The sequence below is a fragment of the Suricata suricatta genome, chromosome 10, assembly GCF_006229205.1.
Source record: "Suricata suricatta isolate VVHF042 chromosome 10, meerkat_22Aug2017_6uvM2_HiC, whole genome shotgun sequence".
Lineage (NCBI taxonomy): Eukaryota > Metazoa > Chordata > Mammalia > Carnivora > Herpestidae > Suricata > Suricata suricatta.
The window spans coordinates 132682376-132706642 of record NC_043709.1 but is presented as its reverse complement, the minus strand read 5'-3'; the positions used below and the strand labels follow the sequence as shown (position 1 = coordinate 132706642).

The window sequence follows — 24267 nt, the reverse complement described above, 5'->3', positions numbered from 1 at the left end:
AGGGGTCTCACCGGGGTGCAGTCGGACTCCGGTACCTTTGGGGTGCGGCCCGAGAGTCTGCATTTCTGCGGAGTGTCCAGGCGGTGCCAGGGGAGCATTGGTGGCAGCCCGTGGGCAGCGCTTTTAAGTGTTTAATGTTAGTAACGGCCACAAGCCAGGTTGTCGCATACGTTGTTTTGCACAGTGACTGGCCCGTGCTAGTCAGCGGCGCTCGTTGCTAGCAGTGAGGACCGTTAGCTGCATGAAGTGGCTTTCAGCCTCCTGTTAGTGGCATGTTTCACATGTGAGCCACTAAACTGTACCAGACTTGTCTCCTTGCTCCGGTTACGAGCTCACATTCGCAGGAGCGTACACGTAGTGTTCCCATCTACTCAGGAGGGGGTTCTTAGCCTTCATTCTGCCGGGCAGAAGGCCAGAAGTGTTTTCTCCCTATTCGATTTCAGGAGAGACCAGGCTGAATTGCCCACAGAGATATTTTAACCTGTAGACTTTCCCATGTATTAGAAGAGAAACACAAAAATAGAAATGAGTTGGCCAGACTTAGCAAAAGGAAGGTGAGGGTCGGGGTAGTTGCGGGAGCCGTTCGCACAGTAGGTATGTTGTGTCCGCAGGGAGTTGGAGTGGGAGAAAGGAGAGGTCCCGGCCTGGGCGTCTGGAGACTCTGTTCCGTCGTGGTTCTGCTGAAGGCTGTGTGACCTCTGAAGTCACTTTTCCAGGCTCCGCTTTCCAGTGCCCTTTTCCGCCTCTGTAAAATGAATGGATTAGATCCATTGTAACTATTTGTTAAGTCACCTTCATTTTTATCTTATTGTTTCACATCCGTGTATTTTTAAAATAAAAATGAACAGATTTAAAACTAAGATTCAAATGAAGGCATTTATTTATGATAAGGCAATCAACTAAAATCACCATTTTTGATGACTTTTCTTTTTTTTTTTTTTTTGGTACATCTCAGTCCTTGGAACACTGACCTGCCTGATAACATGGAAGAAACAAAGTTTTTACTTCATATGTGGGTAGCTCTGTTTTACAGCGGTCAGAACAAAGTGATGCAGTCAGCCCGAAAAGTGGTGGAGTACAGGAACCCTATGAAATATGTGTCTCTAAATAGCACATTAGAATCGTTGGAGTTCAGTGAACTTGAGGAGGCCTCCGGCGTGGAGAAGCGTTCTGTAGACCCTCTACTGGAGACGAACGCGTCTCCCAGAGGTCCTGCTGCCGACGTGTCCTTCCCAGACGCCAGCTCCTTGCTTCCCTTCATTAAACCACCACCTACGAGAGGCTCGAAGCTCTGGGTACAGGATGAACAGAAAGAGATTTTTGCAGGAAAGGGTCTTCCGGATGCCCCAGAAATCCAGCGTTTCATCTATGCTTGTAATAATGAGGTAAGTATGTGCTGATGTCGTTGTTGAAGAAACCGGTTTTTTGCTCAATATGTAAAGTCACGTTGAAAACATGTCATCGGTTTCTGTAGGAAGATGGTGGGTCGCCTGGTCCCCATAAGTGCCGTTCTAGGTCATCTGCGGTGGGGCTCGTCTCCATCCTGATGGAAGAAGCAGAAGTGGAAAAAGACCGTGGGGGCCAGATGGGGCTGGGGGCCCAGGGGCCGGGCGGGTCAGGGCAGCCGTAGCTGTGGCACTTATTAGTTACATAGTTTGGGGCAAATTACTGGTTTTCTCCGAGCATACTCTCTCATCTTTTGAAAGAGGTAAGCAGTATGTGTTCTGTCTTAGAATAGTTTTGAAGGATCAGATGCAATACTAAATGTTAGAGATCTTTGAAAAGCCTTAAACTGAAATGAAGTATGTTAAAGATCATTCTGGAAAACAAATGCTGGCACAGTAAACGTGATGCCACATCCCCGTGGGCCTGCTGGGAACTGCAGACACGGAAAATACACTGAGTCTTCCTGCTCTTCTCCACCGACGTTCCACAAGGCCAGAGGCCATGTGTTAACTGGCCCGTAAACGGGTCGCAGCACAATTCTACGCAAATGGCTTAACAAGATCTATGCCCTTTGAAGTTTTTGGCCTCGGTCCCTTTCAGAATAACTTTGCACGAGTTTGTGCACTTACAGTGCGTGTCTTGACACTGAGTAGGCAGCGTGTCCGTCTCTGGGGTTACCTGGGGACTTGTGCGTCCAGGCAGACTCGGAGATCCTGTCTCCAGATGCTCCTGCCGTCCGAGTGGCTGAGGGCCAGGGAGTGGTCTATGCCTTTTGGTCACAGTGGCTCAGTTCACCCGCAGCCCAGTGAGGTAAGAACCACCCCACCCTGTTTTAGAGGAGGAAACTGAGGCACAGAGAAGTGCGCCTCTCACTTTCATGGGTTCAAGTCCCGCATCGGGCTCTGTGCTGACAGCTCAGAGCCTGGATCCTGCTTCCAATTCTGTGCCTCCCTCTCTCTTTGCCCCTCCCCACTCATGCTCTGAATCTCTCTGTCTCAAAAAATAAGTAAAACATTAAAAAAAAATTTTTTTTAAATAATAAAAATAAAACAAAGGTCATGACTTCCAGCATGAATGCCTCAAGATATGGCAAGAAATAAATGATGTAGTATTACAAAACCTAATTCCTTCCTGCTGCTGTGAAAGCAGTCCCTTGGATTCAAACTGCGTAGTGTTTTCTCTTTTTCTGTTAAATTTTTCTTTTTAACATTTGTTTTTGAGAGAGACAGAGCATGAGCGGGGGAGGGGCAGAGAGAGAGGGAGGCACAGAATCGGAAGCAGGCTCCAGGCTCTGAGCTGTCAGCACAGAGCCCAACGCGGGGCTCGAACCCACGAACTGTGAGATCATGACCTGAGCTGAAGTCAGAGGCTTAACCGACTGAGCCACCCAGGCACCCCTCTCTTGTTCTGTTGAATAGAGGTACTCTGATGAGAGATTATCTCCAGTTACAAGTGAAGAAGGTAGCTAATAGGTCAGGAATCTTTATTTACCAGAACGGAGATTGACACTTTGGGGAAAACTGCTGATTGGGATGTGCTTAATACAGGAGATCATAATTTATTGTTTCCTCCTGGGAAAGTTCCAGATGACCATGTATTTTATAGTCTGATGAAGGCTGGTGTTTAACAAAAGTTATTCTTTGCTTTAGAAACTACCATTTAATTTTACTAAAAACACTGCACATTGAGTACTTTTTTCCATGCTGCATTTCTGAGTTAAGTGCTGCTATTTAGCACACAGGCTGCATTGTCACATCTCCACACTGTCACCGGTCTGGCCACTTTCCTTTCCAGAAGTCAATTTAAAAACAAAAAACAAAAAAAAAACTGTGCAGTTAAAAGGTTTCGTACTCTCATTGGTGTGTATATTTAAAGAAGAAAATCCTGTTTCGGGCTGTGGTAAGTCTACCTAAAAAGAGCGGTTTGCTTGGTCTCCACCCCTGTGACATTCTGGAAGAGTGGAAAATCCAAAAGAACGAAAAGAGCAAACTGGAATTGATCCTCTGTCGTTCCCGTCTTCACCACATGCAAATGGAAGACCGTCCGTTTGATTCTCATTTTTTTGTGTTTGCTTTTGTCATTTTAGGTAACTGGGGGAAAAGCCAAAGAAGATTCATCAGATAAACTAGAGACTTCTGATCTCGTGCTTCCTAGTATTGGAAACCCCCAAACTGATAGGCCGTCTGTTCCCGGTAGAGGGAAAGCCTTTGAGCCACTTGAGAGCAGAAGGGGGACTTGTGATGAGCCTGTCACGCACGCCACAGGCACCAGGACTTATGGCGGGATCAGCAGTCCGTCGGGGGTCTGTCAGAAGTCTGTGTACGGAGCCCTGGAAAGCGAAGCTGGTAGTTTTCACGCAACAGTGCAGACAGAAACAGAAGCCTCACAGGGCCATGTCCAGCAGGGCAGCCCCATCAGCCAGGAAAGTCGGCCTTCATTGGAGGGGGAGGATGATACGGGATATGTGACGATTAATCTGGAACCAGTTACTTTCACTTTTGAAGAAAATAGCTGTGAACCAGTGCAGACAGAAGTTGTAAATAGAACCGGCCAACCTACAGCCTTTGATATGGAGTTGGTTAAACAGGTACTGCCTGCTACGAGTCTTAGACGTCCAGTGTCTGCATTTGAAGAGGCACAGACACAAGGCCTCAGGGACGTCCCCGCTCTAGCAGTGTCCAGACAGAAGTGCACTAAGCACGTGTGTGCCACCTCCGTCATTGGGGAGACCCCTGCCGAAGAAGTGTGTTCGCAACGGAAAGAGAGTCCTGTTCCAGGCTTGTCGCTGCCATCTGATAAGTCGGTGGCAGAGGCACTGTCGTTGGTTAGAAGTTCTAATTATTCGTTGCCCAAAGAAGAAAGGAAACTCTCTCAGGAATTTTTTCTGCAGACTCCGAGTCTCTTTGGCATATCTTCAGAAGAGATCATCGAGCCGTCCCAGGTTGAAGAGGTGGTCCTGGCACCAGCCTCTGCCACTTTGGAAAAAGGTTCTTCACTTGACTACGTTCCATCAACGGGCTATGCAGCCGATAGCACCTCAGAACTGACAGATTTCAAGAGTGGTCTCCAGAGTGAAAATGGGAGTTTTGAGTCTTCTAATTCAGCATTTGCCCCACAAGCCTGTGTCTGTATGAACAGAGAGGAGGCCAGCCTGCAGCTCTCAGAGGATTCCGACCTTGACCTCATGCTCACGATATCACCACCAACCAGCCCCAGAGAAGAGGCGCTGGCTGGCAGCCTGGAGCTGTGGCAGGAGGCCTCGGCGGCAAATGTAGACCTTCCTGACGTGACCGGCGAAGTGATCGAGCCAGAAGAGGTGACCTTCCTAGAAAACAGAGAAGTGAATGCTGCGCACTGTACAGCCACGTATCCTGCAGTGTCCTTGAAATCATTAGAAAATGAGAAAAAGGGTGATAATTTACAAACAGTCACCTTAATACTTTCTAAAGAAAGCTGTGCCCTTGAGATTGCGGAGGAGGTTAATGTTGCCTCAGACTTTCCCTTTGGTTCTTTAATTGAAGAAGTGTCACCGGCTTCTAGTCCTGACCCCCAAGTGCCAGTCGAAGGGACACGGCCATCTCAAGCCATGTCTCTCTGCAGTTTAAAACTTGCTGATACACAGTGTGAGAAAAGTGACAGATTCTCCCAGGTCGAGTCCGTAGATTTGGCCGTCACGGGGAAAGAAAACTCTCTTGTCAGTCCTGCCTGTCCTGAGGAACAAGGTAGCTTGTCCGGAGCAGCCGAGGCAGCCGGCCCGCGGGCGCGCAGGGAGGGCTTCTCTTTCTCAGACAAGGTGCCGGGCTGCGGTACCGGCTGGAGCTGGCCTGCCTCGGCTGCCCAGTATGGAGACGACCTCACGCTTTCTCTAGAAACATTGGTACCATCCGGAAATCCACTGCAGCCAGGTAGCATACAGAATAGGAATTTGGACTTAAATCATCTGGTCTTGGAGACCTGGGAGCCTCCGTTTAGCCCTAGAAAGATGATTGAAAATAAGTCTTCAGCTGACACTCTTGTTTCTACAGCTGCTCCAAGTGCTGTAGCAAATGTGTTGCTGAAGCAGGATAGTGGCCCTAAAAGCATCAAGGAGAATCTCTTCAGCAGTGATTTGAAGACAAATGAAGGCATTTCCATCCACACCAAGTCCTTGAGCTCCAGCTCAGATAGCGGAGCGGATGCCACACGGGCACACGGGCACTCGGAGCTGCCCAGACTTGCCTTTCCCTCACACAGTGCTGCCGCCTTCGCCCACTGTTCCACGCCCATGAATGTAGAGACGGGCTTCCAAGCTCGGGAAATAGCCACAGTCAGAATGGGCAGTCTGCTTAAGAATAGTGACGCTCAGGCCCAGTCCCATGAAGAAGCCGTAGACCCTGGAGGCGCTGATGCTCAGCTGCACACCGCGTCTCCAGAAGACAGACAAAACCCCGTCCATGTGCTGCAGGACAGGCCACTGTGTGAAGCAGAAGACGTGTCGCATGCCGGGCCTTCCCCTGCATACTTACATACCGATTCTCACCATAAAACAGCAGTCACCAGTGAGAGTGCCGGTAGAGAGCCTTGTGCCTCCTTGGTTTCCCCATCTTATGCCCCTCTTGTTTGTGGGGTCTCTGAAGAGCAGATTGCAAGTAAGGTTTCTGGTGAGGGGCTCAGAACCGAGGAGGACTCGGGGACCCTGAGCGGAGACGTGGATGTGAGTGTGAGTTCTGACATCTGTTACGAGCCACTTTCCGCAGAGTCCGATCAAGACTCTTGGGGTGAGTGTAGAAATCCCAAATCAGAAGTGGAGGGTTCCTGCACTGTGCCATGTAGTCAAACCAAGAAGGAAGATGCATCAAAAGATGATTATGGCTCTTTCCTGAGCCTGAATAATAGTGATCATGAAGAGTGGGGCTCCTGCATGCGGCCCTCAGGGCTGGAGACAGGCGCTCCTCCCAGACACAGGCCCAGGGGGCCCAAGAAAGACCGGTGCGTGCCGTCTCACGTCCAGATCCGAGACCTCCACGGCATCCTCAGGACTTACGCCAATTTCACCGTAACTAAAGAGCTCAAAGAGACCACGAGAACTTGGCACAGCCTGAAGAGGCGCCCCGGTCTCGTGGCAAAGTGTGGTTTGCTTGGCTCCTGGCAGAGGGCAGTGAGCCTCACCCAGCACACATTAGACCTGGAGTACCTGCGTTTTGCACATAAGCTAAAACAACTCGTAAAGAGCGGAGCTTCTCGCCATTCTGCTGCTTCCGCCAGTGCCTTTCCAAAGGAAACCCCTCCCCAGATCGCTGCAGGAGCCCCCGCTCTGCGCCCTTCGTTTCGGAGCAGAAGTCCCCTCGTGGTAACAGTGGTCCTCTCGGAGCCCAGGCAGCAGAGCCCCCACAGGAGAGGCCACACACTCGGTGGTTCGGACAGTTCCTGCTTCTGGAAGGAGAGGTGTGGTCACGGTAGGAATCATCTTGCAAACTCCGAAAGGAGTCCCACTGTTGCGTTCCACCTCAACAAACTGAAATACAACACCGCTTTGAAAGAATCCCGGAATGACATTTCGCTTATTCTCAACGAATATGCCGAATTCAACAAGGTGATGATGAATAGCAACCCGATCATTTTCCCAGAAGGAGAGTCAAGTGCGGCTTGTAGGGAAGCCAGCCCTCGAGAGCCGTGCTGCCCTGTCCCGCGGGCGACCTCCTACGAGGACATGATCGCGGACCTGTGCGCCAGCCTGCACGTCAAGCTCCAGAACGTGGTGAAGGAGGCCTGCGGGAGCCCCTTCCTGTTCTACCTCGTCGAGACCGGAGAGCAGTCGTTCCCTGTGAGAGCGAAGGTGAGGGCCGCGCCGTCCTGGGGCGGGCGCTCTGCTCCTGGCCTCCTAGCATTAGAGGTGACAGCTGTAGCGTTCTTGCCCTCGGAACGGACTCGGGACACGAAGGGGCCTTTGAGTCTCGCCGCTCAGTCTTTGCGGCCTCTGCCTCTCGTGCTCCATCTGAACGTCCCGTCGCGTTCCAGAATTAGTGTGGTGACTGCTGTTCCCGCCGGCCACCACCCCCAATTTTGATGCCAGAAACACTATTCCTGTTCAAACGCAAGCACAGACCTAGTCCAAAGGGAAAATTTGGACTTAAAGTATTAATACCCATGTTCATCCATTAGTTGAGGGGGACCTCTTTTGGTTTGGGAGGTTTTTGGTTTTTAATTTTTTTTATTATTTTTATTTTTGAGACAGAGACACAGCACGAGTGGGGAGGGGCAGAGAGAGAGGGAGTCACAGAATCCGAAGCAGGCTCCAAGCTCTGAGCTGTCAGCACAGAGCCCGATGTGGGCCTCGAACTCATGAACCATGAGATCATGACCTGAGCTCAAGTCAGATGCTTAACTGACTGAGCCACCCAAGCGTCCCTGTTTTTTAATGTTTGTTTGAGAGAGAGAGAAAACACAAAAGGGCAGGGGCCGTGAGACAGGGACAGAGAATTTAAAGCAGGCTCTGCACTGTCAGCACAGAGCCCGACTTGAGGTTCAAGCTCATGAACCGTGACGTCATGACCTGAGCTGAAGTCTGACATTCAACCGACTGAGCCACTCAGGTGCCCTGGGAGTATTATGATAACCGATGTTCTGATGAGAACCTGGTCCTTCGGTTTGGGTGACGTAACCGCGGTGAGCGTGTAAGGCGGTGGGAGCCAGAGTCTGGACCACCATTAGCTTCCGCATTTTACCCTCACAATTCACTTCTCTTCTGTGTGGGGAAAAGACTTTTCTCTCTTTAACTTTTAAAATGTAATTTCAAATTTACATAAAGGTGGCAGAAATGGTACGCTTCCCCTAGACGCCCCACTGTTAACATTGCTGAGCCATGTGAAAACACGTCACACACCCGATGTCGCGCTGCCCCGAATGCTAGGTGTGTGTCACCTTCAGAGTGGGGGGCAGAGGTGACGCCGGGAGGCCCTTGCGAGCGTCCACACTGTGTGCTCGTCCACTCCACAGACCCGCCGCCAGCCCAGGCCCCGTGTCACCTTTGCTGTCTTGTTCGGTTTCCTGTCATTTCTTTTGTGACCTCTTTTGTCAGTCTTGAGGACTGTAGGCCAGTTACGTTGGTTTCCTGTCATTTCCATGTGATTTCTGCATTTTAGGCAAAAATACCCACATATGGTGTTCCCGGCATGTCACGTGAGGGGGCCTGCCGCGGTGGTGTGTCCCGTTCCTCTGTACTGATTTGTGTCACTTGGTTAAGATGGCTTCTGCCGGTTCCTCCAGTGTAATGTTCGTGAATGTGCTGTAATCAGCGACGAGCGGGGAGATGGGATAGAACATATAAACGTCCTGGCCCTCGAGACGCTCCCCTCCCGACGTGCTCCCGGCCGAGGGCGCCCGCCCGGACGGCTTCGGGTCGGGTGCTTGCCCGGCCGCCCCTGCGCGGTAACCAGCGGGCGCTGCGCCCCTCCCTCCCACGGGGACCGGCGCTCCGCGTGACTCTCCTTAGGGTGCGCAGCCAGCCCTCCGTCATTCTTCTCCGTGACGAGTGTTCCCTTTAATCCCCGTCCCGCTCCCCCACTTGCCCTCCGGTGACTGTCCGCTCTCTCTGGCGAAGTCTGTTCCCTGGTTTGTGTGTGTGTCTTTCTCTTTTTTTTTTTCCTTTGCTCATTTGTTTTTAATTTTTTGTTTGATTTTGAGTGAGGGACAGAGCAAGAGCAGGGGAGGGGCAGAGAGAGAGAGGGAGACACAGAATCCGTTGGCACAGAGCGTGACAGGCTTGAACCCACGAACCCGGAGAATATGACCTGAGCCGAAGTCAAACGCTAACCCACTGAGCCCCAGGCGCCCCTTCACTCGTTTGTTTCCTAAATTCCGTAAGATCCTATGATGTTTGTCTTTCTCTGACTTATTTCACTTAGTATTCTACTCTGAGTCATCCACATCACTACAAATGGCCAAATTTCATTCTTTTTTATGGCTGAGTAATATCCCTGTGTGTATACGTGCGCGCGCGCGCACACACACACACACACACACACACACACACAGTCTTTATGCATTCATCTGTTAACGGACACTTAGGCTGCTTCCACAGTTTGGCTAATATTGTGCATGATATTGCAGTAAACATAAGGGTGAGTGTATCCATTTAGATAAATGCTTTTGTATTTAAGGGGTCAGTACCCACAAGTGGAATTACTGGATCATATGGTATGGGATCTATTTTTAACTTTTTGAGGACCCTCCACATTGTTTTCCAGAGAAGCTGCACCAGTTTGCATTCTCGCCCACAGCGCACGAGGGTTCCCCTTCCCCCACATCCTGTCACACCTGTCGTTCTCGTCATTTAGACACTAGCCCCTCTGACAGGTGTGAGGTGGTACCTCATTGTGGCTATGATGTGCATTTCCCTGGTGATGAGTGGTGGTGAGCGTCTTTCCGTGTGTCTGTTGACATCTGCATGTTGTCTTTGGAAGAATGTTCTCATCTTCTGCCCATTTTTAATTGGATTTGGTTTTTGAGTATTGAGTTTTAGAAGTTCTTACCATGTTTTGGATAGTAACCCTTTATCAGAGATGTCATTTGGAAATATCTTCTCCCATTCTGTAGGCTGCCTTTTAGTTTTGTTGATTGTTTCCTTCACTTTGCAGAAGCTTTTTATCTCTTTTTTAATTCGGGGGGTTTTTTTTGTTTTTTTTTTTTTTTTAGAGAGAACATGAGTAGGGAAGGGGAGAGAGAGGGAGGGAAAACCCTAAGCAGGCTCTACACTCGGCACAGAGCCTGACGGGCGCTGCTTGGCCCCACAGCCCTGGGATCATGACCTGAACCAAACAAGAGACAGATCGTTGGCAGCCTGAGCCACTCGGGCCCCCGGAAGCTGTTTATCCTGATGAGTCGTTCAGTTTTGCTTTTGTCTCCCATGCCTGAGGACACACATCCAGAAGGAAGTGGCTGTGGCCATTCTCAGATTAGTGCCTTGCTCTCCGTAGGAGTTTTATGGTTTCAGGTCCCATATTTACATCCTTAATCCATTTGGGGTTGAATTCTGTTTATGGTGTAAGAAAGTGGTCCAGTTTTCCCAACACCATTTGTTGAAGAGACTTTTTCCCATTGAATATTTGCTCCTGCTTTGTCGAAGATTAACGGACCATACAATTGTGGGTTCATTCCTGGGTTTTCTGTTCTTTTTTTATGCCAATACCACACTGCTTTAATTTCTGCTGTTTTGTAACATAACTTGAAATCCAGAATTGTGATGCTTCCAGATTTTTCTTTTTCAAGATTGCTTTGACTATTCGAGGCCTTTTGCGGTTCCGTACAGATTTTAGGATTGTTTATTCTAGTTCTGGGAAACCTGCTGTTGCTATTCTGACAGGGATTGCATTAAATGTGTAGATGGCCTTGAGCAGTGTGGACCTTTGAACGGTATTTGTTTTGATCCTTCATTATTTACAGTCGTGCTCAGATTGCCCCAGACCCGGCCAGCGGGAGCCCTTTTAAGCTGGCTTCTGTGTCCTCGGACCCCTGCTTCCTGTGTGGCACGGCTTGATGTCACAGGTTACCTCCCAGATTCCTTGCCCGCTCCCCACCCCCGCAGCCATTTCTCCAGGGAGCAGGGATCCTTTTGAGGGAAGAGTAGCATTGGCATCAGCGTCCGGGCACCGGGTGGGCTCGATGCCCCTCCTGGCTCCCACCCGCGGCCCCCAGCTCCGTCCAGCCCCCTCCTCACAGCGCTGGGCCCTGGGCCCTGGGCGCTCACCCGGCGGCCCACACAGGCGCCGCGGTCCTCAGTGTGCGTTCTAGAATCCCAGCGTGCGAGAGAGGGTCAGGCGGTGCTGTCGTCGTGCCGGCCCGCGGGATGGTGCAGGTGCTCTGGCGTCGTTCCGAGGACAGCCGGCCGAGTCGGGAAGGGAAGGTCCGTCCCCTGGAGGAAGGACGCCGGCCTGGCGCACTGCTGAGCCTGTGGCTCTTGGGGACCGCGTTTGTTTCAGAGGTCACGCAGGTCAGCCCTTCAGGGTGTCCCGGGTACCTGTCACATGGTGGCACCTGGGAAACCCACGCACTCGTGGTGAATGACCAAGTGACCTCAAACCTCTGAAGTGTGCGGCCATCCACCCGGCCCAACAGGGGACGAGGCCCTGCAGGGACCCGAGCGCTGGGGGGTCCCCAGTCGCTCACTCTCCTCTGGCCAACGGGGAGCTGGCAGCACAGGGCCGTGGTGTTTCCATCCAGAGCCGAGTCTGGAGGTGTGGACACGGGCCAGGTCGGGAAGGGAGGGCCTCGCGGAAGCCCCACGAGGGCACCGGGGAGACAGTGATGCCATTTCTCAAATTAAATAACATCCTGTGTGCGTTCCCGAGAGATCTGTCCCATCCTGTGGTCGCAGGGCAGGGGCCGTGGAGGTGAGCCAGTGGGCTGGCCTCCGGGGGAGGCTAGAGGCGGACGTGTTCCCGGAGGTGACTGAGGGCTTCCCGCCCCGGCCTTTTACGGAGGACTTGGATTTAGTTAATATGCGTAACTTTTTGTTTTTTTGGCCATCAAGGATCCTTTTCCAAGGTTCCGGGATTCCAGCCAGGTGGTGGCCAGGGTCCCCGGCCTCTTCTGCCAGTGTCTTTGTTCTAATTTCCATGCTGCTTTGGTAAGCAGTGTTGTTGAAAAAATAAAGCTTTAAATGGCCTTGTAGACTTTTTGAAGGTGCCTGGCCTCCAACAGTAACCTGAAAATTGTAGACCTTGAGTTAATTTTGTTTGGGGCTGATTGTGCGCAGTACCTAGACGTGTGCGGCAGTGAGTCCGGACCCGCTCACGCGGGGTCACGGCCGTGGCCCGCAGTGCGTGCGGAACACTTGCCTGCCTGTTGCCACCGTCTGCTCAGGAGCAGCAGAGGTCTTCACGCGGGGGAGAAATCAAAGCCACGGTCCGTTTCCTTCTAGCAAAAGTACTTGCTTCTTTCAATAGTGAATGTTGTGTTTGCTGATCATACTTTTTTAAGTGGCCCCTGTTCATAACAGAAAATAACAAATTTTGTGCAAAAGTAAAACTAATCCTCAAGGCAGAAGGTGGACACATTATAAAATAAACTTGAGAATAAAGCACTATCAAGGTAACCTAGGGGCGCCTGGGGGTGCTCAGTAGGTTATGCATCTGACTTCAGTTCATGATCTCACACTTCGTGGGTTCAAGCCCTGCATCGGGCTCTGAGTTGTCAGCACAGAGCCTGCTTCAGATCCTCCATTCCCTCTCTTTGCCCCTCCCCTGCTGGTTCTCTCTCTATATAAAAATAAAAAATTCTTTGAAAGGGGTGCATGGGTGGATCAGTCAGTTAAGTGTCCAACTTCAGCTCAGGTCATGATCTTGCAGTGTGTGAGTTCAAGCCCCACATCAGGCTCTGTGCCGACAGCTTGGAGCCTGGAGCCTGCTTCAGATTTTGTGCCTCCCTCTCTCTCTGCCCCCCCCCTCCAAAATCAGTGAACACTAAAATAATTTTAAAAAGATAATCTAGAGCAAAATGTTTCTTAAAACTCAGAAAGCTACTCCAGATAATTTTTTTCTGTCCTGGAGAGTCCTGAGGCATTTGGTAGTGGTGGGTGTCAGGCAAGATGAGGAACGCCCGGGAAGCTCTTTATTACTGTTGAAACTCGGAGCACTCCACAGGATGTGATGAAAATGTTGGACATCTCAGAAAATGTACTCATTCAGGTGGCTTCTTAGCCAAGTAAGTCAGAGCTGAAGATTTATATTTAGATGTTGCAGTGGGCCCTCTGTGGAAAGCAATCTCGTATGCAGGAGTTTCTTTCAAAATACGTTGCTATGCATTGAGTGAATTGAAATGGTCAAAATTTGAGTTGTTTCGGGGTCCAGGGACAGTTGATAGCGTATTTTCACAAAGGATAGCACCAGAGATGGTCAGATACCAGCTTCCTGGGGTGCGGTGGAAACTTCCAGAAACGGTGTCAGCGTCATAGGAGAACAGGGTGACACAGACTTACCCTGCAGTGAGGCCTGTGCCCACAGCGCCTGTGCCCAAGTAAGTCACGTGGCGGCAGTGCCCCGCCCCCCCCACCACGTCCAGGGCTCCCCCCACAGCCAGTAAGTGATGTATTGTTTCCAGAAGTTCGAGAAACGGTCTGGCTGGCGGTGGCATTCTTAGACAAGTATCTGCCTCCTCCGGGTAATCGCCTCCGCCTGGGTGAGAGTCTGGGGCACGGGTGTCTGGGCGGCCCCTCTGTGGGGCCCCTGGGTGGCTCAGTCGGGTGACTGTCCTCCAACTCTGGATTTTGGCTCAGGTCCTGATCCCAAAGTCATGGGATTGAGCCCCTCGTTGGGCTGCATGCCGAGTGTGGAGCCTGCTTAAGATTCTCTCCCTCCCTCCCTCCCTCCGCCGTCTCCCACGCCACCAAAAATATTAAAAAACAAAACAAACTTGTCCAGTTAGTGACCCAGGAGCCAGGTTTCAGATGCGGAAGCCCGTTTAGAAGCGAGGCAAACTGCCGTTTCAGTGGCTTTGCTAGACGTGGCTTAGCGAACAGGATGTGCCTCTGAGGCCCGGGGAGCTGGAAAGCAGTTCTGTGCAGACCCCTTCGCGCGACGGTTCCTTGTAACCCTTTCAGGCTCTTCTGAGGAAAGGGGGCCACGCGGAAATCGAACCTCAGCGTTTCTGTGAAGCTTTTCCCAGAGAGAACGACACGCTAGTAGTCATCATCAGAAACGAGGACATAGCGTCACATTTGCATCAGGTACGTTGGGCGGGAGCAGCCGCATCTCCAGCCTGAGGGAAGGAGTGGACGTTAGCGCTGACTCCGCGCCGACGAGGGGACCGAGGGCGCCAGGCCGGCGGGCCCGCTTTCCCAGGCATTCCGGGCACGTTCCGGCACGGTGTCTCCGAGTCGGGGCCTCCATAGCAACGGGGTGTGGGGACGCTCAGCTGAGACACCGCCTGCGCGCTGCATCCCCGACGGCAGGCAGGGATCTTCCTCGTAACGGCCTTCGTGCAGGTGTTCTCCCCTCTTTGCTGGGAAGTTTACCTGTTGTTTGCATCAAAGGAATTGCCTGTCCCCAGAACCGGGGGGCGAAGGTGGGCGCCGAGCCCTGCGGGGCAGGTGCCCGGGAAGCCGGAGACAAGCGACGGCGCCAGCCTGTCGCCTGCTTCACTAGTTTCCGGGGCCCCAGACCTCCGCTGTGCCTCCCCGACTCCAGTCCTTGGAGAGGAGGCCACTCTGTGTGGGGCGGGGGGCGGGGACGGTGAACTGAGTCAGGATTGCTTGGAGAGGCGCCCCTGTGCTTGGACAGGGCTTTGCACCCTCCCGGGCAGTCGCCCGGGGGGTGTGCCTCCAGCTGTCCCTGCACCTCGAAACCCCTGGATGAAGGTGCCCCAAGTGACCCGGCCACCCTCTCCCCCGGGGTCCTCTGTTCACCAGATTCCCTGTCTGCTGAGGCTGAAGCACCTGCCCGGTGTGCTGTTCGCCGGCGTGGATGGCCCCGAGGACGTGCCCGAGTGCACCCACCAGGAGCTCTTCCCCGCGGGGGGCTTCGTGGTGTCCGACGACGAGCTTCTGGAAGCTTTGACGCCGGGTAGGCCTTGGGTTCTGTGCTCGCTCCTTTCTTCAAAAGGCAGTCACGCGGCCTCTCCACCCAGAGACCCCGGATCGTTTCGTCAAAAAGAAAGTTAACAACTCGGATCAGTCGCCCCCTTTTGAGGTCTGAGTTTTGGCCCCCGCGCTGTGCCCAGCGCTAACGCACATGGGGGCTGCTGGCTCCGCCTCCCTGGTCCTAAGGTGCCCGCCCCTTCCTGTCAGTGCTGCCCCACACGCCCCGTCCCTGCTCTCCCCTCTACTTCTGTTGCCTTCACCCCTGCCAGCTTGTTGATGTTCTGGAAATCAACAAAATGGCTCCTAAAAGTCGTCTTAAGTATGTGCGGGACACTCACAATTCCCTTCTCTCGGGCACGGGCGGGCGCAGGGCGGCCTGCAGGTGAGTCAGAACCTGCCCGCGCTGGTGGCACGGGGACCTCGCTGTAGGTGCCCCGGGGTGGGCGGGGGGGGGTCTCCTCCACAGGCGTGAGGTCCGCGCAGAACCGGACCTGGAAAATAGACGTAGGATTGCCATTTGGGGATCCAGACCTGTCGCTCCTCTGGGGAGGCGCAGCGGGGCCCCCGCCTGTCCATCCGCAGGTCGGGGACCACAGGTCACCGCATCCTGGCCTCGCGGGGGGGGGGGGGGGGGGGGGGGGGGGGTGCGCTGAGGCCCCGGCTCCGACCCCCGAGCGGGAGCACGACGGGGCCTCCCGTCCCCGCGGTGTCCGTGGTTCAGCTGCTCCTGTCCCCGTGGTGTGTGTAGCTCAGCTGAAGGACATCGTCAGGACGCTGGAGCGGCTGAACAGCGGCGGAAGGTGGCGGTGGCTGCTTCACCACCGGGAGAGGAAGAAGCTCAAAGAAGGCAGCAGGTGAGGCCTGCGCACGGCGGCGGCCATCGTGTCCGGGTCCCCCGAGCCCAGGCGCCCCCGGATGTGGTTTCTGGGGCCGGGGCAGGGGTCCGGTGTGCGAGTCCGGAAGGTGCCGGGAGCGAAGGTCAGGCTCCCTCACTGAGCGGAAGGGGAAGGGCCAGAGCCGGGGGCGCCGCGGGCCTCTCTCCGGTGTTTATACGGAGTCGTGTCCGGTTACAAGGCTGGCCACACGGAGGCCAGGACGGAGCCTCAGTTAATTTTACCCTGAAACAAGGCTGGGAGCAGGCAGAGCGCGTCAGAGCTGGGGGGGGCGGGGGGGGGGGGGGGACCCGGTCTGGCGCCCGGAGGAGGCCCCCAGGGCCACGGGCGGGCGGTGAACACAGCCTCAGGGACGCGGCCGAGGAAGCACGGGGGACAAGGACGAGCGGACGGTCACACAAGCCGTTGTGAAGCTGGGCGTTGGGAGTGTCTCCGCACCACACCTTCCCAAGGAGGACAAACGTGGGTGCGACCCCGCGGGTGGGCCCGTGCCTAGGAACAGATAGATGCAAGAGGGGAGGCGAGCTGGGAGGTCCGAGTGGAGCCCAGATCCCCGCTGTCAGGGAAGAGGTGTGGGGGCTGGGCCGGGAGACTCCGAGGAGGTGGTGAAGGGGCCTGGGCCCTTCACAGGGAAGGAAGGTTCGAGTGCGGGGAGGTTCTGAGAGGCCACCGCGCAGCTGGAATTCAGTAACCCTCGGCCAGTTGACGGGGCTCTGCGTGCGGTTCACGTCCTGTGTCCCTTCCAGAGTGGACCCGGTCGCCCGCAAGAAGGACTTGATACTGAAGTCCTACCAGAGCACCGACCTCCTCGAGCTGCTGCCTTACCACCACTGTGACTCCCGGCCGCCGGCGAAAGTGGAACAGCTGACATGTCTGCTCGGCCTGCAAGTGCAGCGCGTCCACGCCAGGTTCGCCGTCTTCCTGACAGGTAAGCTCCGCGTCCGCTCTGCCGCCTCTAGAAGGCTCCGGGCTGGCCCTGGGGTGCCGTGCGGGATCCGCCGCACATGCGCGGGGCGCATCTGGCTGGCGGTGCTGCGGCCCTGGGCCTGCGGACCCGCTTGCGTGGACGCTGCCCAGCTGGCAGGGCCCCGCCCCCAAAGCGTCATGCCCTTTCCTCCCTGGAACCACTCCCCACGGACTAAGTGGTTCCACGAACATTTTGTTTAAATAAAAGGGGTTCTGGTGCTTAAAACGTATACATCAATGGACTTTTTCACAAAAAAGCATATTTTTTTTTCCACAGAAGAGCCTGCCCTCTCCAGAGAAGTCTTTGAAAGCAGTGGCATCCTTGTTACAGATGTAAATAGCTTTACTGAAAACATACAAAAAATAGCAGCTCCGTTTAAGAGTAGCTATTGGTAAGAACACCTTCCAGTTTCCAGAACTCTCCTGTGTGAGACAGGACGCACACGGACATTTCGTCGGTGAGGAAACCAGTTTGCAAACTCCGCTTTGTCGTCTGCGTGGGCTGTGAAGTTCAGGTCGGCGTTGGGGACAGAGCTGCTGTTGGCGCGGCCGTGAGCGGGGGTCTCTGAAGGCTGCGCCCCCCCCAGGCCCGTCTCCTCTGACGACCGACATTTTCACTTGCGGGTCATTTTGTTCCCAGGCCAGATCACGTCCCCTCCCGACAGCATCCTGTTTGCAGAGCAGGTCTTGGTTATTCGTCGGAAGGCGGAATGACCAACTTTGTGTTTACACAGGGGCCTCGGCTGCAGCTTGCCTAGACCCCGGGGACGCCACCACCAAGTTAGTATTTTCCTTGGAAAACGCTTTGAACACAGCAGCCTTCTCATGTTTGAACAGCCAACGTCGTACACAGGAGCGGTCGGGCCTTCACCTCACGCTCTGCCGGAAAGCCCTGGCCGTCACGCCCAGTGGGACCGCAGCTGTCCAGCAGCTTCAGGTTGTGCTGTTAAACGTTATGGTTTTAAATTATTTCATTTTCTACTGAGAGCCTTCAGAGCTATCAAGCTCAACATGAAAAGTAAGAGTTTTACAAACACGTTTACTTAGTTGTAGCAGAAAGAAGTCTATTTTAACCAATAGCTTTGTTTTTGCACGTCCGGGTCGGAGAGGCGCATGTAGTGCACGTTACAGCCTGTTTGGAAGGTTTTACCGCCCTTGTAAACGCTGTGATCTTCATTTTCCTTGCTGTTATTCTAGCAACACTACAGGAAGTTAAACGGTACAAATTTATGAACTGTCATTTTTCACTTACTTGGATTTTGTAAAGAGCGCACTACAAAATCTGCCCTCTGAGGAAGAAAATCACTTATTTATGGTATTAGAATTTCTAATCTTTTAAGCTCAAAACCAAGCAAAAAAGTTTGTAGAGATACATAGTATCTGTTTGGAATGGAGGTTTTTCTAACCAGTTTGTTTCATTTTTTAATAAAGACAGCTAAAAATCATTCAGCTGTTTCTGCAATTGCTTCTGTGGGGAACCTTCTGGCATTTTTAGGCCATTTAATAGGTAGGACTTTGCTTCCACTTCTACCCCTGGGCCCAATCTGCCAGTCCAGCCCCCCACCCAGGAGGAAGATGGGCGCCTGACGTGGTTTCTCACCTAGAACCACCCATGGGGGGCGGGGGGGGGGGGGGGTCCGTGCTTGGTCCACCTGAGCCCCTGCTGTGGGCCTGCCGGCCGGAGAGACTGCCCACAGCCCCCCTCGAGCACTGCTCTCCCCCTTAACCAAGCCGCAGGCACCTAAGTAGGACGGGTGTTCCATGACAAGTGAGGAATGTGACAATAGCCCAGTAGTTCTAGGTGTTTCTAGCCCAGCGCGACCCTTGCCCGCACCGCTGGCTCACGGCTTGAATCTAGGGCAGGGAAAGGCTGGCTGGCATTTCGATAATCTTACCATGTAGGTAAAGCAGTAGGTTCTTAACCGGGGGGATTCTGTGCCCCTGGAGGACGGGGCAAGACCGTAACTTGGGGTCCACTCAGTGAAGCCAGATGACGGGTGTGTTTATCCATCGAACCCTGCACATGCCCCCGGCGTCCCCGGCCACTGCAGCCGGGCCACAGCCAGCACGACGCGCACTAGCTCTTAACGTCGGGACACAGACCAACCGAGAAGGAACTGGTTTCCAGAGTTTGGCTTTATTTTGCAGCACAGAAATCATGTGGAGCCATGTGGAGACACCTCACTGAAGTGAAGGCTCTGTCAAATCAATACTGCATTGCAGCTTGGTCCGTCGAAGAAGCCACACCCGGGATACAAAAGCAGCTGCTACGTTTACCTGCTTTATGAGAAGTTTCTCTCCCCTCCGCTCGCCTCACTGTTATAAGGTTCAAACACTGCCACACACAGCTTCCTCCGAAGTGACTCCCGCGGGCTGGAGTTGTGTCAGAATTTCAGGCCCCCGGAACCCCAGCTTGTGGCCGTGTGACGTGGGCACTGTCATAATACTTGACAGGATACGAGATGGGAAGGTGCAGGGAGGACGGAGGGACGCTGGCCCGAGTTACGGAATAGTCCGTTTCGAATCGCCTTTATGTCAGGAGGACAGACAGCAGGCCAACCGCCGAGCCGGCTCTGGAGCGGCGGCAGCAGCAGCGCACCCGCACAGGCTACACTGATAAAAAGATACAAATCCTGTATCAAGTGCCATGTACCAGTATCACAAGGGTTTTTTAAAACTGATGCTTCACTAGGAAAAAAAAGCCAGTATTGGTTAACCTGGACAGAATGTGGTGACCCGCCCGTTCTGAACAGCCACTCAGGAAAACATGTTACTGCATGATATTAGAAGGGGGGGGGGGTATGGACTGGGACAGGGCTCTGCCATCTCCATGTTGATTACAAAAGCAGGCCTTACAATATTGATTTCATACGGTTCGCGTCGTTTGCAAAAGGTAAGTTTGTCCTAATGAGATGATCAAACGTACGCTGTTAGTCTTCCCCGTAGATGTCATTTTTCTTGCGCTTCATCTCCTCGAAGTCAAACTCGGATCCAGTCATCCTCTTATAGATGTCTTTAATGTCGTCACAAGTGGTCTCAAAGTGGGTCGTGGCATCGTACGTGCGGGAAATGAAGATCTGCCAACGAAAGTTACAAAGACCTGAGGCCTGTGGGGGGTCTCCCGGCAAAGCCCGCGCGGAACGCCGCTCGCGGAAGGCCCCACTCACCTGGCTTTCTGTTCCCAAGTCCTTCGGGACGAGGAGGTCACTGATGCTGACGAATCTGGAGGGGAAGAGAACGGAGTCGGCAGGGGATCGGGGCCCGAGCCCGCGCGCCCAGCGCTCTGTGCAAGTCTCACGGTGGGGTTTCAGCTAAAGGAGCACATCACTCACTTCTGTTCAATCGGTTCCAAAAGCTCCAGAGCCGGTCTGATTTCTTTCTCCGGCTCCTCGGTCTCCACAGTCGTGCTGACGATGGCGATGTACTTGCCCTGCGCGGCCACGCTGTGTGCGGAGGAGATCACGCACACGTAGATGTCTGGAAACAAGGAAAGGCGCTCGGGGCCAGGGCTCACAGACCGTGGTGCGCGGTCCGGCTCCCCGTATCTCCTCGGGCTGTGGTGTTACAAGGGCTGGGATAGACCGAACCTTCTAGGCAAACCGCGCCGCACACAAAAGCCTGCAGCTCTCAGCGACTTCCAGCCCGCTGGAGCGGAGGACCGCCGGGTGAGGAGGTCTCTCCCCGGCTCTGCGGCAGCTACCCCGGACCAGACAAACCGGAGTCAGCACAAGCTGTTCTTCGGTTGGCATCATAAACGCCTGTAAGCAAGAGCGCCCGGGGGGCTCGCTCAGTCAGTTAAGCCTCCAACTTCGGCTCAGGTCATGGTCTCACAGTCTGAGTTCTGGCCGCACATCGGGCTCGGTGCTGACAGCTCGGAGCCTGCTTCAGACTTTGTCTGGCTCTCTCTGCAACCAACCCCCCACCTCATGCTCTAAAATAAACATTAAACGATAAAGAAATAAACTCCTGTAAGCCTGTGTCCCACTCATTTTCCAATACAAAACACCACGACTGAGCTCCCTTTGCTCCTTTGAGACTTTCACAGACCCTGGGATCTGCTTGGGGCCCCCGCACGTCCTCTGTGCCGGTCATAACCTAGGACTCTGGCTGCGCACATGGAACAGCAGCTCTTAAAAGAAACGAGCTGTTAAACACACCATTAAGTTGAAGTCTTGATAAAGACTCCGGGTTTCTATCTGGAAGGAAGATGGAAAAAGGCAGGGGATGAAAATAGCTGCTTAGCGTGAAGAGCTTAGGAATTAACACTTTTACAAGTCAAGTCTCTGGCGCGCTGCTAAATTCAGAATATTACACTGACGAAGAATGTTACAAAAGCAATGCGGTTGGGTCAGCTAAGGACAGAAGCCCCACAGGCACACGGTGTTCGAGCCGGGCTCGGGGGGCCTTTCAGCGTGAGGGGCGAGGGTCTCTGTGAGCCAAGACGGATCCACCATGCCTGGTTTCTCGTGCGTGACCTAACGTTTCTTCACTGTCACAGAGCAAACAAAATTGGGAACTTGGGACAAAACATGATGCAAATCACACGTAACGAAGCTCTGCGGACAGCCACCGGGCCCCCAAGCTCACCTGACTTCCGGCTGACCTGGTTCTGGGGGATGATGATCTGGCAGGAGTTGGCGTCGTTGGTGTTCTTGATGGGGTGGCTGAGGATGCAGATCACGCGGATCACCTGGCCCACTTTCTCCACCCGGTCCTGGACGTAGCTGGGGTCGCAGATGAGCTGCTTACAGCGAGCGACCTGTGACGGAACAGTGAAGGCACAGTCACAGTACTCGGTGTCCAGGGTGATTCTGGTAGAAGGCTGGTGCCTCCGTCCCCGTCGTGTAATCTGCGGCCCTCCCGAGGTTAACCGTACAGACAACGTAAAACTAGTTTTGCCAACAATCCCCACAAGTCTCCTGGAACAGACCCGTGCATCCTAAGTCCTAGTCAAGCATTTGGAAACCTGGTGCACAGCCTTTAAAAGTACAAGTTTTAGAATTGCGCAGACAGGTTTCAAATCCTGTCTGTAGCCAGCCTCAAAGGGCGTTGCTGGGTTAAAAGAATTACTGCACCGAAGGCTGTCATCACAGGGGACTGTGCCCAGTAAGCAGTTCCGTAATTTCCTGAGAGGGAGCGGCCCTGAGAAACAAGGAGACGAAACTCTGCACTAACAAGGACTCTGGGACACACGATCCCGGAACCTCCCACACGGAAAGCAAAAGGCAGGCACCAAAGGTCTACATAGGTAACGCTTCGTTCCGACGGCCAACCAGCAGGTGCAGAGTGCACGGTCCTAACCCACGGAACAGAAGTAGGTCCCCATCCCCAGCTTCTGGAGCCACTCTCACTGCCCGTGAGAGGTGCCATTTCACGAAGTAGACACGCTCCGGCTGGCAGACCCACAGCGTCAGCATCCCGACACCCGGGAAGACCCCGCAGGAACCACCCCACCCCCACGGCAGTGGGAGGGGTGCTTTACCAGAAGTAACACAGGTTTATGTGCAGTTCAGATCTGAGAAACCCTGCACCGAGCCCGCTCCACAGCTGACACCCAAATTAAGTAATAAAACCCTCAGTATCCACCACGCCCAAATTCAACCAATGAATTCTGAGGTACAAATAAAGCTAAATCTAAAGGAAAATTCAGGAGGCAAGCACCAACCTACGCTACATAAACACACGCTACTTACCACTTGGACTTCATCCCTCATATCTATTTCCATCTTAAGCACTAATCAACCCAATAGGAATAATGTGTTTTTAAGCCCGGCATCTGTGGTCCTCAGTCATTACAGATGACAACTTGTCACAGAGAGGCCACGTGTAGCCTGGAACCAGCATCAGTGTCCACACCACATCACGTTCAAGAACGTCTCCTTCACAAGAACAGTATTTTTTAAATTGTAAAAGCTCTTACCTCTCCTTCAGATTTCACTCCAATCACTTTTCCATTCTGCACAATGATTTCCTCAATTGGTTTGTTGAGCATGTAGGTACCACCATAAATAGCACTCAGCCTAAAAAAAGTTTGAAATAATTTATAATTGTGTCCATGACTAAAGTCTCCTTTCTTAGATCTTAATGAGTTACACAGGCAATGTATATTTGCTTAATTTCCTTCTAGCAGGTGTTAGTTTAAAAGCCATTAAAGCAACAATTACAAAATAGAGTTAAAAGCATGAAGTCTCACTCACATTCAGCTCTCAATGCCAAGTCCCTCTGAAGTGCTTATGCTAATCCTCCAAAACTGAACTAACCAAACACAAAGCCCATCTAGGGGCCCTCGAGAGGGACTAAAAGCAGACAGACACTGGGGACTTGACCGGAAGGACCCAGCGAGGTCCGTCAGGGGTTTCTGAGGCTCCTCCCCACCCCTGTGACGGTGCGGCTGGCACGAGGCAGAAAGCCTGCACTCTTCCTGGTTCAGGTGCCACGGGGCAGAAACGGGGGCTGTCAAAGGAGAGGAAGATGGTGGAGGAAATCCACAAAAAGGCGGCCACCAAATCTATAAAATCTCTTCAAATCCTTAACTTCATAAGTGCTTGTACCTGAGAAAGAGTCCAAGAAATCCTAGAAAATCCGGCAACAGCCAACAGGTGAAAAGAGCTGAGCAGAGAGTACAGTGAGGACCTTAACGACCAATGGGTCTGAAGTCGGAAACTGCGTGTTTGAGAGCTTGGTCCGCGCACACGGAGCTTCCCGATGAAACCCCGGCAGGCTCGCACCTTACTGTACTCGGACTGAGGATTCAGGCAAAGACAAAATGAAAAGAAAAAACTACCCCCCGCCACCCAAGTGTCAAGTCAAACCTCCAAAAGTTCAAGGTGACTGGTCAATAATTTAACTACCCACTTGAACAAAAACAGACCCTCTTCAGAGAAAGAATCCAGCATCCCTACAACGCACCAGTCAATGTATCCAGTATACAATCATCACCAGACGTGTGAAGAAACAAAGTGTGACCCAAAGTAAAGATTTCAGGAAAAGCAATCAATACGAACAGATGCCCGCATCACCAGTGTTAGCGTTTGCAGGGGGTAAAGGCCACTGCTGCGACATCCGCATTCAACACAAACGGTCAAGAATATAGTAGTAGCGGGGTGCCCGGGTGGCTCAGTCGGTTACGTGTCGGTCTCGTGATTTCAGCCCAGGTCACGATCTCACACTTTGTGACATCAAGCCCCTCGTTGGGCTCCGTGCTGACAGTGCACAGCCTGCCTGGGATCCACTCTCTCCCCGTCTCGACCCCCACCCCACTCGTTCCCATTCTCTCTCTGAAAATAAACTTAAAAAGAATTAGTATAAATGTATTCAGTAGGCTCAAAATAAGAGAATCTCACAAAAAAGCTATACTTAAAAAACTAGAAATTCTACATGTAGCAAAGTACAGTGCCAGAAAAAAAAGGT

The 24267-nt window shown here is 53.0% G+C and overlaps 2 protein-coding genes across 5 annotated transcripts in view; one reads left to right on the top strand and one right to left on the bottom strand.

Annotated features, from left to right (window-relative positions):
* The window catches only part of TASOR2 (transcription activation suppressor family member 2), a 66007-nt gene extending 47705 nt beyond the window's left edge, over positions 1 to 18302 (top strand). For all 3 annotated transcript variants that reach the window (XM_029955942.1, XM_029955943.1, XM_029955944.1), the window contains 7 exons: positions 956 to 1385; positions 3533 to 7261; positions 14021 to 14146; positions 14828 to 14981; positions 15747 to 15852; positions 16638 to 16819; positions 17135 to 18302. In XM_029955942.1, coding sequence (XP_029811802.1) covers positions 956 to 1385; positions 3533 to 7261; positions 14021 to 14146; positions 14828 to 14981; positions 15747 to 15852; positions 16638 to 16819; positions 17135 to 17253 — 4846 coding nt within the window. In that variant the 3' untranslated portion in view covers positions 17254 to 18302. The remainder of the gene's footprint in view (positions 1 to 955; positions 1386 to 3532; positions 7262 to 14020; positions 14147 to 14827; positions 14982 to 15746; positions 15853 to 16637; positions 16820 to 17134) is intronic.
* Positions 18303 to 18975: 673 nt separating this feature from the next.
* The window catches only part of GDI2 (GDP dissociation inhibitor 2), a 33140-nt gene continuing 27848 nt past the window's right edge, over positions 18976 to 24267 (bottom strand). The window contains exons 7-12 of one of the 2 annotated variants that reach the window (XM_029953683.1): positions 22778 to 22877; positions 21445 to 21616; positions 20190 to 20334; positions 20025 to 20079; positions 19784 to 19934; positions 18976 to 19470 (exon numbers count right to left, since the gene is read on the bottom strand). In XM_029953683.1, the coding sequence (XP_029809543.1) occupies positions 19788 to 19934; positions 20025 to 20079; positions 20190 to 20334; positions 21445 to 21616; positions 22778 to 22877 (619 nt within the window). In that variant the 3' untranslated portion in view covers positions 18976 to 19470; positions 19784 to 19787. The remainder of the gene's footprint in view (positions 19471 to 19783; positions 19935 to 20024; positions 20080 to 20189; positions 20335 to 21444; positions 21617 to 22777; positions 22878 to 24267) is intronic. The other variant, XM_029953684.1, reaches the window with a different exon arrangement.